The sequence below is a fragment of the Sus scrofa genome, chromosome 1 (assembly GCF_054392235.1).
Source record: "Sus scrofa isolate SSC_HxYL_T2T_F1_AM1 chromosome 1, Sscrofa_HxYL_maternal_Yorkshire_Landrace_v2.0, whole genome shotgun sequence".
Taxonomy (NCBI): Eukaryota; Metazoa; Chordata; class Mammalia; order Artiodactyla; family Suidae; genus Sus; species Sus scrofa.
In genome coordinates, this window is record NC_139383.1 from 35186734 (window position 1) to 35201301 (window position 14568).

The 14568-nt window shown below is 35.6% G+C and overlaps 1 protein-coding gene across 43 annotated transcripts in view; it reads left to right on the forward strand.

Moving 5' to 3' along the window:
* PTPRK (protein tyrosine phosphatase receptor type K) overlaps positions 1-14568 on the forward strand; it is a 560031-nt gene that overhangs the window by 455916 nt on the left and 89547 nt on the right. For all 43 annotated transcript variants that reach the window (XR_014803891.1, XM_084956833.1, XM_084956839.1 and 40 more), the window contains exon 13: positions 2767-2803. Coding sequence is in view for 42 of the 43 variants with exons in the window: in XM_084956833.1 (XP_084812959.1) it covers positions 2767-2803 (37 nt within the window). In the remaining variant the exon portion in view is untranslated. The remainder of the gene's footprint in view (positions 1-2766; positions 2804-14568) is intronic.

Sequence of the window (14568 nt, forward strand, 5' to 3'; positions counted from 1 at the left end):
TGTGGTATATCTGACAGAACCTAAACAGAAGGCTGCCTGGCGATGGCGGGGTGCTGTGCTGTTGGAGAAGCCTGTCTTCCGTTTCCCTGATTGCCCCTCCTTTTCCCATTTTGGACACAGTTGTTTCTGAACACTGCCACAGATCCCAAATGAATATTGAAGAGGGGAACACAACAGGAAGTGAGAAACTACCAGTGGTTCCATATGTGGGGAAATAATCTGGCCTTTCATGTCTCATGCTGTTCTCTTGAAAGATTTTCTTTCCTAAAACATGCTTTGTTTATTTATTTATTTATTTTGCAGGGAGGGATAGAAAAAAAAAATAGAAACCTTCTACAATTTAATGTTCAGTGGAAGAATGACATTTTTATGTACTTGTAGCTAAATAGGACATTGCTGGGTTTGGGTAATTGAGTCCCTGCAGTGGGTACCTGGGAGATGATGTGAAATATGTGATATCCAGTTGCAGCAGTCCTTTTATATCTTGGAATAGTTTCATTGGAAGATATAACATTTCTGTAAGGGGCTATGAGAACTTAGGGTATTGCCTGATTGCTTTTGAATGAAAGCTTTATCTTTATGCTTACCTGTATGATTGGCTTACAGTATATGGAAAAGAAAAATGCCACAGCATCATCTAAGATGCTTCAAAGCTAGAGGCTGCTCATGGCTAAAAATGCTCTTCTCATCTTCTAGTTTATTTTTACATAAGGGGGAGTCTTTAGAGGCAAGTTGGCTGCCCACTTCTCTTGCACACGTCATTCCAAACCACTGCCATGATGGGGCCACTCAAAAATGAAACAGCCATGGAAGCTTTAGTCCATTCTGGGTATAAAGTAACGTAGCTCTATGTTTGAGTTTTCATCTTTAGAGAGGTGAGAGATTCCAAATTAACTTTTGTTACTTGGTGTATGGTATGAGTGTGTTAATGAATGACTGTTACTTATAAAGAATTTTCTCTGGTATTCTTTAGAAGCCTTGCTATGAATTTTGTCTTCTAATTGTTAATATATCTGCATGTGGATTAATCACAGTACAGAGTAGCAACCATATATTTCAAGTAATCTTGGCAAAAAGCTTTAAAATTGGCATGGCTTCTACCAGCAGCGCCTGGTAATCCTGATAGAGTTACCAGCAATTTCTTTTAGGAAATCAAAATCCCTTTGAGCCTTTATGGGAGTGTGAAACAGGCTTCAGGTCACAAGTAATACAAGAACAGATTTTCTTTCTTCCTTCTTTTCTTCCCTCTCCCCATCCCTCTCCTTCCTTCCTTCTCTCTCTTTTTTTTTTTTTTTTTTTTTTTTTGCTTTTTAAGGCTGGATCTGTGGCATATGGAAGTTGCTAGGCTAGGGTCGAATTGGAGCTGCAGCTGCCGGCCTAATGCCACAGCCACAGCAACATAGGATCTGAGCCACATCTGCTGCCTACACTACAGCTCACGGCAATGTCGGATCCTTAACCCTCTGAGCGAGGCCAGGGATCAAATCCATGTCCTCATGGATACTAGTTGGGTTCGTTTCTGCTGAGCCACAACAAGAACTCCAGAAATACAGACTTTCGTTTTAATTACTAATTTCCCTCTCAGTGCTTTATTTTTGCTTAATTTAAAAATAATACATGCTTAAGAGAAAATTATATAAAGCCTTCGTTTATTAATCTATAGAACTACTCAAGATGAAGTTACAAATAACGTCTTGAAAACAAATAGCCCCTGTTTTGTTCACTGTCTTTAACATCTTTTCCATTCTCTAGTATGTTCAAAGATGTAAAATGAAACGAACTATGTCCTGGGGGAATGATGTGCAGACTTGGAAGTGTGTTCCACCCCCTAGTACCAACCAACACTTAAAAACAAAAAGAACAGATTTTTTAAGCTCCGAAATGTCTTGTCCTTTCCCATTTCTACTTCTATTTCCTAGATCCCATCTGTCAAGCAAGAGGAGGAAAATAATCCCATCAAAAAACATTTAATCTCTAAAAACTAAATTAAAAAGGGAAAGGGGACAGATAAAATATACTGCAACTGTGATGCAATTTTTTGGTGATCTTTCTAACTTCTATCATTTAGCTCTTTAGTGGTGCCTGAATGCAAGTGAAATTATGTAATGTTCAGTTTTGGTCTGAGCCTACAGCTTTGCAATGAAAATGAAATTTATGTTTGGGCCTGAGTTGTATTAGCTTTGCAAATACATTTTTTTGTCTTTTCTTTTTTTTTTTCTCTTTTTGTCTTTTTAGGGCCACACCTGCAGCATATGGAAGTTCCCAGGCTGGGGATCTAATAGGAGCTGTAGCCACCAGCCTATCCAGAGCCACAGCAACTTGGGATCCGAGCCACAACTTCGACCTACACCACAGCTCACAATAATGCCTAATCCTTAACCCACTGAGTGAGGCCAGGAATCGAACCTGCATCCTCATGAATGCTAGTCAGATTCATTTCTGCTGAGCCGTGATGGCTCTTTCTTATCCTTCAAAATGTATAAAATACAAATAGAAGGCCATATTGCTTGTCCAAGACCAGATAGTCTGTTTCATTGCAAGTAGAACCACAGATACCTAGATATGTAGAAAATACTAAAAATTTTTAAAGTTATTTTAGATTTTTTAAAAAACTTCTGGGAACATATATAAAAATAGTCTCATTAGTACAGAGATTCTCTTCATTACAAACCTATTTTATAGTCCTAGATTGATTTCAATAATGGCTGTTGTTTATAAAATAGGAAACAATATAACTGATTATTTTCTTTCTTTCAATTCCCTCAGGAAACTAAAACCCAGTGTGTGCGAATTGCTACCAAAGGTAAGAGGTTTGCTTTTTTCCCCCCATTTTTTTTTTAATTCACCAACTTTTTAAAATGAAAGAGCTTTGTTCCCTCTTTTAGGGATAATTAAATGTGGCACTTCTATTACAGAGTATTTGTAGTAGGGCCCAGTTAAACTGCCAGCCAAGTTCTCTGACTCAGTTGGGCATCTTTAACATGTAATGGGGTGCTACTTTCCATCCTCTAGTACGTGACTTGTGGAATCTTGTTTTGAGAATAGGATGGATTTAGATAAACCTTAGAAGGGCTTGTTTCTGCTATTTAATGTCTAAAAGGTCTCATGCTGCTCATCAGCCAATGTATTAGGAAAAGCTCAGCAATATCAGCTCAAAATAGCAAATTCCTTGTTTAAAAAACTGCTGTTATTTTCTGTTGAGGACGGTCAAATGTAAGACTGAGCTAGTCTAGGCATTAAGTAAGAGTATAGGTCTGGAGATGGTTCAATATCACTAGTACAGTTTGAAGATGCTTTACTTTAAAAAAAAAAAACAAAACAATTTTTTTAATCCAACTGTACCAAGAAATTAGATCTCTGATAGCTCATAGCCAGAGCTGTTCCTCCTGACGTCACATATTGTCGTTGTGATTTTGTTTCTTTAAGAGAAAACGTTTTCATTTTTGAATAAGTATCTAGAGTTCGGAGGGGGAGAAAGTCTCCTATCTACACTATGTTTATAATCTTGCATTGATAATCAAAACCATCTACAGCCCCAGAGCCCTCAGTTTCCACCAACACAAATTTGTTATTGTACTGTCTTCATCAATATGACATTACGCTACTACTTCAGGGAATACTTGACAAAGGAGATACGAGTTGCAAATAATGCAATTGTTCTGAAAAACCCATGTGAATAAACATTAAACTCTTCCCCCCCAAAAAAAAAAGTTACTTGACTGTGCCAACAAGGGAGAGAGAGCTATTTGGTATATCCTAGCAAGAGAAATGAGAAAAAGCTGTCTGCACGCAGACGTGGAGCTCCGCAGAGGGTTGGTGTTCTGGGTGGTTTGCTGCCAGAATTTAGTATTAGGCCCCCATTCATGAGCAGTAGTTGATTCATTTGGAGTAAAAATGAATGGCCATATTCTGTTTGTGCTGGCGTCTTTCCTCTCATCATTTTTCTCCATCTCATCATCAATCTGCTCAATTAAGCATTTGTTTTATACTCATGATTTGTAAAGGCAATAACAGAAGACTTTTCCCTTGACTCATGAGAAGTAATAAAAAAGCTTCACAGGAGAGAAAAAAAATGCACACTTTTTCAATTCGAATACTAAGATTCCTTGGGATATTTTTAAAAGTAAACAATCCTAAATGAAGGAAAAGAGACAATATATATGAACACATATAGGCATTTATTTTATTTTAAAAACTTAGCTTATGAATCAGGAGTTAAAGTTGAAATTTTTAGAAGGTAGTAGCAGAAGACATTTAGGAACTGTGTTTTTCCAGATTTAAAATAGAGCCAGAAATGTAAAGTGGTCTCACATCAGCCTCCAGAAAGTTCTTAGATATGGTCATGCTGTAAAAAAAAAATATATATAACTATAAATAATCCTAAAATTTATGGAACCAAAAAAAAAGATAGCTATAAATGATTCTAAAATGTAAATTTTTCTTATCTGGTTATTTAATTATTTGCATTTATATGAGCTTAGGTGTCATTTTGTCCCTTGCTCAATACAAATAAAAGTATGATAACAAATATAATATTTTGACTGCAGAAGAGTTGAGATTATGGAAATCAGATTTACCATGTGACATAGAATATTTGCCAGATACTCAGAGGTAGTAAGATAGGGTCCATTTGTGGTAGTTTCTCCTTTGCTTAAAATCTAGCCCTGCTATGCTTCTGGATCTCAGCTGGACAGTGCAGTTTAATGAGTAAAAAAAATCTGGCACTGGACTATCTGGGTTTTTTAAAGTTGAGCAAAATATTTAACTGCTCATTCTAAAAATAAGAATATTACTATTACTGTGAAAATGAAAATTGTTTATATATATGAAATACTTAAATAGTGTATTTAAGTATCAGTTAAGAGTTAACTGCTATTTTATCATCATCATAATTATTATAATCATTTTGTACCTTATTTCAGAAGAATATAATTTGCATTACACAAAAATGAAAGAAAGAAAAATAAGGACAAAATTAAGTTTTCATAACAGAGATTACCCGGGGGGAAAAGTAAGAGTTTTTTATTTTGTTTTTGCTTAAATGTTTCTATCCAGATCTAATGCAATATTTTCTCTGAACATTTAGCATTTTTTTTCTGTGTAGGAAAAAAACCACACCATTAAGGTAAAATCATATTACTGCCCAACTGCACTTTAAACTGACACCTTACAAGTATGGTCAGCTTTACTATAAAATTTTTCAATATGAAAACAGAAATTTTTCTGGCAGAGCATTTTTTTTTTTTTTTTTGGCCGTGCCATGGCATATGGAATTTTGTAGGCCAGGGATCAAATCGCCACCACAGCTGCAGCAACACTGGATCCTTAACCCACTTCCCTGGGCCTGGGATCGAACCCACACCTCCACAGCACCCAGAGCCACTATGGTCAGATCCTTAACCCGCTGTACCACAGTGGGAACTCCTCTCTGGCAGAGCATTTTAAAGATTCACTGACTAAATGACAGAATCATATTGACTATGAAGGGATGAAAGAAACTTCTGGGTAAGGAATGGTTCAATATTTCATAGGTGTATAGTATACATAGGCAAAACACTATTAAACTACATACTTAAAATGTGTGTACTGTTCTGATTTAGGGTACTAAAAATTCTTGTGGCAAATGTGAAAGAATTTAAAAGCCAAGATCGACTAGTCTACACACTAGAATACCATGATCATTTTGTAAATATTTTGACTTGTGAAACTTATTCTAAAAAAATTCAAATGTAACAGAGTATTTGTTTCCTGCCTTCTTGGAAGTCACACCTGGTTGCAGCCAACACATAAAAAGAATATCGATGTTGACTGTTAAAAAAATATGAAGCAAATAATCACCTCATAATGTCTAAAATAAATAGTGATATAGATATATATTATGAGACAAAGTGTTCTGAGTGTTAGGTTCATTGTAGTTGAGGTCAGTGGTCCTGCTCCCTAACTCACATTTAGGTTAAGAAGTCATTGAGAAGATACATTTCAGAAGTGGAGTGGAAAGGTTTATCTAAATTATACTGGAAATTATGAAAGTCACATGATTTATACAATAGCATATCCCAAACCAGAATTTCAAATGTACAAAAAGGGAATTTAGTCCACTTTTATCTTTGAAAAAGCAAAAACAGAGAATAAACATCAGGAAAGGTGGTACATCAAGAAAAGGGGACAACACTGAAAAGTCACTTGTCCAGTGAGGAGTACTGTGCAACTTGCAGGCTCAGCATCCATAAGCACAGGTCTCTCTGACCACTGAAAGAACACTCTTTTAGGCTGTTTGGTAACAATTTGCTTTCTGCCTTTTTACATATCATTTTAAACACTGCTTTAAATTGGTATATATGCACATACACAATTATTTGTAATTTATCAGCTAAGAATCTTGTGCCATGGTGCCATAAGGAATTTATACCTCAAGAACTTTCTTTTCTTTTTTTAATTTTACTTATTTTATATATATATATATATATTTCCCCATTATTTTTTTTTCTACTGTACAGCATGGTGACCCAGCTACACATACATGTATACATTTTTTCTCACATTATCATGCTCCATAATAAGTGACTAGACATAGTTCCCAGTGCTACACAGCAGGGTCTCATTGCTAATCCATTCTGAAGGCAATAGTCCGCATCTGTTAACCCCAAACTCCCAATCCATCCCACTCCCTCCCGCTCCCCCTTGGCAACCAAAAGTCTATTCTCCAAGTCCATGATTTTTTTATTTTATTTTTTAAAATTATATATATATATATATATATATATATATTTGTATTTTCTAGGGCTGCACCCACCACATATGGAGGTTCCCAGGCTAGGGGTCCAATCAGAGCTGTAGCTGCCGGCCTACGCCAGAGGCACAGCAATGCGGGATCCTTAACCCACTGAGCGAGGCCAGGGATCAAACCCACAACCTCATGGTTCCTAGTCGGATTCATTAACCATTGAGCCATTTTTTTTTCTACTATACAGCATGGTGACCCAGTTACACATACATGTAACAAGAACTTTATTTTCTTCTAAAGTAAATAATTTCAGTGAGTGATATTTTAACGGGGAGATTTAAATAATGAAAATGTTATATAAATCATAATAAAATTACTTGACGGATTTTCAAAAGTATTTATCCGGAAATATCCTCTTCCATATTAAACTAACGAGATTCATTTCAATTGAATTTTCATTTTACCTTGCTCAGTAGTATATAGCATATAATATCATCTAAAGTGTTCTCAATATATAAATAATCATTTATGGAACCACACACTTATTACATAAAATTATTCTATAAACAAACAAGCATTGATAAGCAATCAAGATAACAAATAATTTACCTAGAATAGAACTAAGAAACAAGACCAATAGTATATGAGATTGAAAGTACAATATATAATCTGTTTATGTATGTAGCTTACATTTTGAAGCTGTTTTGATTGTGTTCCGTTTTCCTTCATATGAATTTCTTTTTTTAAGAAGAAAAATGGTTACTTAAAATTTTAATTTTGATGGAGATTTCTATGTTGGTCAAATCTGTCCATTTCCAATAAAAGCTGTCAAATTTGACAGAACAGAAAAGTATGTAATATAAGTAACTTTTAAAATATAGCATTTAAGGCAAAAAAGAGTTTTCCTAAGTTAGTGAAATACAGCTCTTTTAATACTTAATTTTTCAAGTCACGAATGGACTATATTCCAAATCTCCATTTCTAAAGTGTTTACTTTGGCAAACTATTGTTTGTCTACCCATTAACCATTTCTTGACTTTTTCCAATTTCATTTGGATATCAATATGCCAGTCATGTATTCAGCATTTATGTAATGCCTGTTAAATACCAAACAATGTTCTAGACCCTGGGGATAGAGCAGTGAAAAAATATAGAAGAAAGCCCTTGCTTCTATGAACTTAAATTCCAGTAGAGGGAAACAGAGCAGAGAAAAATACATATGTGATCTGTCAGATGGTGATAAATTCTTTGCAGAGAAATAAAGCAGTAAATGGGGATGGGGTGGCTGGAATGTTGTCTAGGGCATTGGTATTTTATATACAGTTATCAGAGAAAGACACACTGGTGATATGAAGGAAATAAGCATTCAAGGTCAAGGGAACACTGCAAAGTCCTAGAGGAGAGAGCACCCTCATCTGCTCAGGGATGGTGGGCTCAGACTCAGCAAGTAAATCAGATTAGTCTTAAGTAGTTTAATTCAAACTCTGACTTGAGTCTTGAATCACTTGGAGGGCTTGTTAGAACAGATTATTGGCCTCAACTCCAGATTTTCTGAATCAGTGGGCATGGAGAAGGGCCCAAGAATGTGTATTTCTCATAGGTTTCCTGCTGTGGCTGATACTATTGCTCAGGTGACCACACTTTGAAAAAATATTGATCTAAACAGATCGCATGTACCTGTGTAGAGATTGGCTTAAGGTTGTGTATGTTACCCATTTTGGGTCAGGGGGATCTGAGGATGTTTCTTCTCTCAGGTCTTCTAAGAACGTTTTTCCTTCCTGACATTTAGACAGAGTGATGGCAAAGACAGTCCCACCCCAGCCTTCTTATCTTGGGCATTTTGTTGTGTGAGTGTGAGTGTTGAAAGCCAAACTGGCTAAAAAGAGGAGAATGTCAAAGAAAATAAATAAGCCAACTCAGAGGCCTAACAACTCTGAGCTGAGCTACCCATTGCTGGAACTCCTTAACTCCAGATATTTATGTGTGAAAAAAATAAGTGCCCTCATTATGAAAACCATTTCTGGTGAGTAATCTGTTACCTGCAGCAGATAATGTCTGAACTGATGTTAGATTTTTTTTTTCCTTAGGAATAATAATGAAAAATAGTGGTTTGGTTCCAAGATGAGGTGTAAAGAACCAATTGTTTCATGAAGTGACTGGAAAAAAGTACTTGAAGTCCATAGAACCTAATCGTTGGTGTTGGAAAATAGGGCATCTCCTGTTAAGTGTTAATCTAGAAAACTGGGAATCATTTGCTACCTTGGCATAGGTGCTTTGGTAGGATTTACCCTCACTGGGTCCCAGAGATAGCTGGAAAGGAGGAACTCACGTGGTTCCCTAGAAGTCATGGAAAGAAGAGAATTCCAAATGCTGAGGCATGCATATCTTCATTTATCCATTCATCTAATATCAGCTTATTTATTCTTTTTTTTTTTTTTTTTTTTTTTTTTTTGTCTTTTTGCCTTTTCTAGGGCCGCTCCTGCAGCATATGGGGGTTCCCAGACTAGGGGTCTAATTGGAGCTGTAGCTGCCGGCCTACACCAGAGCCACAGCAACACGGGATCCGAGCCGCGTCTTCGACCTACACCACAGCTCACGGCAACACCGGATCCTTAACCCACTGAGCAAGGGCAGGGATCGAACCCACAACCTCATGGTTCCTCGTCAGATTCGTTAACCACTGCGCCACGACGGGAACTCCATCAGCTTATTTATTCTTTAGATAAACCCAGAATTGGCCTGTGATTGTGAAAGGTGTTGATTTAATTCTTTTGTGTATTCCCATCCTGAGAATGGTCTAAATCAGATGATTATTAATTCAGAGTATTACTTATATTAAACGATGATGATATAGGTTGTTGCCAAACCCTCAAAAATATCTTGACTTTGGAGCTGGCATGCATTTTAAACATGTCTTCCAGTTATTAAGAAAGATTAACGTGTCACAAAAGAGTAGGTGTGCATGGAATATTTTATCCAATATAAAGGATAAAACATACAAACATGAATAATATTTTATTTATTCTTTCTTCCCTCCTTTCCTATCTATTCCCTAGTTATTAGAGAAAGAATCATTTTTAAAAAAGCATTTTCTTTACAGTTTTAATTTTGTCTTAAGCTGCTTTTGTCAAATTTCTTCATTGGTGCCCCCTTTTTCTGAGTGTGCAGATGGATAAAAGTGCCTTTTTAAGTGATCAGGCATTCAAAATAACAAGCATGAGAAGAAAAAGAACACTTAGCCGGCCACAAAGTTACAGTAATACCATAGAAGTTCTGTTTGGTTGTATCATGTATAGGTGTGTTTTGCTGAGTTCATTCCCATCCTATTTATCACACATAAACTTGAACTTGAGTACTCATCTTGACAATCTTGGCTCTTAAATTGCACTCTTGTGCTGCATCCTTTGTAATTGCAGTGAAAGGGGATTTGAAAGCACCAGTGAGGTCTGAAGAAAAAACAAACATTTAATTGGGTTTTAGGCTCTAAAATTCATACTCTTAATTTAAATTGTACTAAGATGCTTTATATTTTGCCAGCTACATGTTGAAAGAAATGGTAGGGCATCAGGAAGAAATTTTTAGATCCCTTTATACCGCTTTTTAACTTTATGGAAACTAGGGTTAACTGCGATACTGTAGTCTGGCTATTAAGAAATTCTGGAAAGGGGTGGGGCTTTTCTTGGTCTCTAGGATAGAATTAGCTTTGAAGAAGCTGCCAGCTCTTCTGAAAAATTGTAATCAGTGAGAATAACGTTGTCATTCTTCCTCTGAATGTCTAAGTACTTTTGCTGGTACTCACACTCCTTTTTCTCCTCCAAGGGAGAAAAAGGTGCATCATTCTTCCTGCCTATTGTATCTATGTACTAGTTTTCAAAAATTAATCTGATTTGGGGTTTCCTTTTTCTTGAGCTCAGGAGGGAGGGAATTACAGGAAAGTATATTAGTAATAGACTATAGCCTAAGGAAAATGAAACTGTATCTAAGTGAAACCAAGCAGGGAACAAGTACAGTTTTAATAAAGCTTAAACTAGTGGTTCATGGCTTGAAACTAACCACTTAGATACCAATATTTCCTGGTACTTTGTTAAAGGCCTTATCATTGTAAATTCTTTTTTTTTTAATGTAGAGAAAATTTAGTAACTTAATTAGTGTAGTAAATTAACAGCTAGTAGATTTTTCAACTTATGTGCAAAACTAAAATATCTCTTTGCTTTTGAAAAACTACAGAAGAATAAAAGTATAATATTTCCACAGAGAATTCAAAGGCTAATGATTCTCCAAATTATATATTATTCAGACACTTCTTAGGATGAAGAACCTTCTGGACTGTAAGGTTTATGAAGGTAGGGGTGACATCTGTTTATATGTAAAGTCCCTGGCTGATATTTAATATAAATGCAGTCAGTCTCTTTGGAATGAATGAATATTGTTCTTGTGCAGAATTATTCCACTTCTCACTGCCCTGAATATCTATCAATTGTCCTGTCATTTTACCACATATTAATTGTATTGACATACTTTAGAAATAATTTGAAGTGTTTGTTTTCTTTTTAATTTTCTATAGAAAAAAAAATTAATGAATAAAAAGTTTGCCCTCTTGGTATTCCAGTCAGTTTGTGCTTCCATCCCATCTACTTATACTCTTCGAATGTAGAAAGAAGTTTTGCCTGAGTTATTAATTTCATTATTTCTTACATTAATTTGTACCCTTTTTCTTCATGAGGAGAATAGGTTTTAAAAGTAGTTAAATTCCCTCACTTCTTCCCTTACTGGGTAGAGAGTATTTATATTACTGTCAATAGAGGGAACAAATGATGTAGAAAGCCTTGACTTTGAGAAGCTTTAGTTCAACTCATGACATATGTGAAGATCTGAGAAAAACTAAAGACTAGAAAGAATACAATAAAAATTGTGTATATGATGTAAGTCTGTACCTCAATCTAAGTATTCTGGCGAAAGTAATGAGGAGTTTTCACAAATAGCAAAGTTACTGAAAGGAAATTTCTGGCTAGTGATTTTTAATCTATTTTATGAAGCCAATTGAAATTTATTTATTATATTTATTTCTGGATTTATTATTTTATCAATTTATTAAGAAAATATTTCTAGTTTATTTTATAGACATTTTAGGAATTCCAAGAGAATTAATTCTATTTTTGTAATAGACTTTTTAAAATCAAAAATAATGCTTACATACACGAACTTGTTATATGCAGAATACTAACAAATATTCCTCAAGTTTTACCATTGAGTTTATTCTGAAAAAAATACATAAAAATAAAATTGTCCTTCTTTTCTTACGTGTATTTTGAAATGGCTAAGTGAGTATCTAAAACGAGAGTATCACTTGTGATTGCATATATTGATAATATGCAACCAGGAGAATATTAAAATAAGTCTGTTCCTAAAATACTGTAGCTACCACTCACTTGAACTCAACTCCCGAGTTCAAGTCTACCACTGAACAGCACTTATTTTTTCACTGGTTGGCTTTATAAGAAGTAATGGAACTGATATTGGTAAGTAAATTTGAACTTATAAAACTTAAAATAATAAAATACTTAAATTCCACTTAGTGTTTCTTTTACAAAATGATTTTATGCTGAAAGTTTAGAACCTCTAGTTGAACGCATGCCTTCACTTTATGGACAAGAAATCTGATGTTCATTGATTTGATTTTTCCAAAGAAGAAGAGACTGTTGATGGTGTAAAACCGGAAACTAATTCCTCATACTTTTTTCAATATACTGCACATATTCCTCACTTCCTTTCTAGAATCACTAGTTTGATTGCTAATGTTTAACCCCCATCTTCAAGTCAACTGAGGCAGTACAGTTACCAGAGATCTACTGTGGTAATCGTTTCTTTAATGTGATTAAAGGCCAATCTAGATATTTTATTTAGTAGTTATTGAGGATGCCAGTTGTTTATCAAGGGGAATTTTAGAATTTAGTGTAACCATAGTAATTTCTTGATTTGGGGCTCTGTGCTAGGCTGAATAATGGTCCCTCCAAAGATGTCCATGTTCTAATCCCCATATCATATAAATATGTTACCTTACATATGTAGGTATGTAGATGTATGAAGTTAAGGATCTTGAGGAGAGTATTCTGAGTTTCCAGGTGGACTCAGTGTAATCACAAGAGTCCTCATAAGTGGCAGGTGGAAGTTCAGGGTCGGAGAAGGAGTGTGAGGACAAAAGCAAGGATTGGAGTGATAGGCTTTGCAAAAAGAGGAGGAGACCATAAGCTAAGGAATGCAGGTGGCCTCAGGAAACTGGAAAAGACAAAGAAGCAATTTTCCCCTTTGAGCCTCTAGAAGGAACACAGACTTGCCGACACCTTAATTCTAGACCCATAAGATTCATTTAGGACATCTGACCTCTAGAACCATAGATGATAAATTGTGTTGTTTTAACCTACAAATGTGTAGCAATTTGTGACAGTCTAAAAGTAACTGGATACAAATTTTGGTACCTGGAACTAGGGTCCTGCTGTAACAAATATCTAAAAATATAGAAGTAATTTTGGAATTGGGCAGTGGGCAGAAGCTTGGAAGAGTTTTGAGGAGCAAGACAGAAAAGGCTTTGATCACTTTTTACAGACTGTTAGTAGAAATATGAATGTTAAATCGTCCACTGAGAAGGGCTCAGAAAAAAATGAGGAACATGCTGTTGGAAACTGAAAGGAAGGGTATCCTTTTTGTGTGGCGGAAATTTAGTTCAGTTGTCTTGCAGTTATGTGGGAAGCAGTATTTGTAAATGATGAACTTGGCTATGTAGGTGAGGAGATTTCCAAGTAGTATTGAAGGTGCAACCTTTCTGTACACACACACACAGACACACAGACACACACACACACCCCCACATTATTTGTTGATATTACCTTAATATAGTGGCAATGCAGATTTCCTATTTTAATCCTTTGATTTTGAAGAAGGCAAATGTTAAAAAATAGAAAACAAATTATTTTTATTCTTAGCAATTAAAAACAGGTCTTTAGAGTGAATCCTCACATCAAAAGGATTACATTAGTTTTATTGCAATATTACGGTAACATGAGCTCTGCCTCTCTTTTTTTCTGTGTTTATCTGACTGTTGGGGAGAGATTAAAATCCAGTGTGGCCCATTGAAACACATTTGCAGAGTGTTATAGAGCATGGGTTTATGATTATTGCTCCGTAATAGACAAAGTATTCTTTATCCCCTATCAGTTTAGTGTCTGAAATTATGCATTCTATTCAGTTTTTAATGAAATATGGATTACTGTAAAGATTATCTCTCTGATTTAATAAATGGCATTAGAGTAGAAAGTTAATTGGATCTTTCTTGAATGAGCAGTGACCACTATGTGTGATTGACAGGCGGAAAAGATAGTAAATGACGTATTTTTAAATTTATGTGTTTAAAACTTTAAAGTGCTGTTTTTGTGTTCAGTTTTCTCAAGTAAATTACCTTTGTAAAAATTATGGGAAAATTCTAACTTCTTTTAAAAGTAAAATTTCGGAGTTCCCGTCGTGGCGCAATGGTTAACGAATCCGGCTAGGAACCATGAGGTTGCGAGTTTGGTCCCTGCCCTTGCTCAGTGGGTTAAGGATCCAGCGTTGCCGTGAACTGTGGTGTAGGTTGCAGACGCAGCTCGGATCCTGCGTTGCTGTGGCTCTGGTGTAGGCTGGCGGCTACAGCTCTGATTCGACCCCTAGCCTGGGAAATCTCCATATGCCACAGGAGCGGCCCTAGAAAAGGCAAAAAGACAAAAAAAAAAAAAAAAAGCAAAATTTTCTCAGATTTTGTGAGACAGATATAAAAAAATGCCACATAATTGAGCATGTATATAATTTAGTGA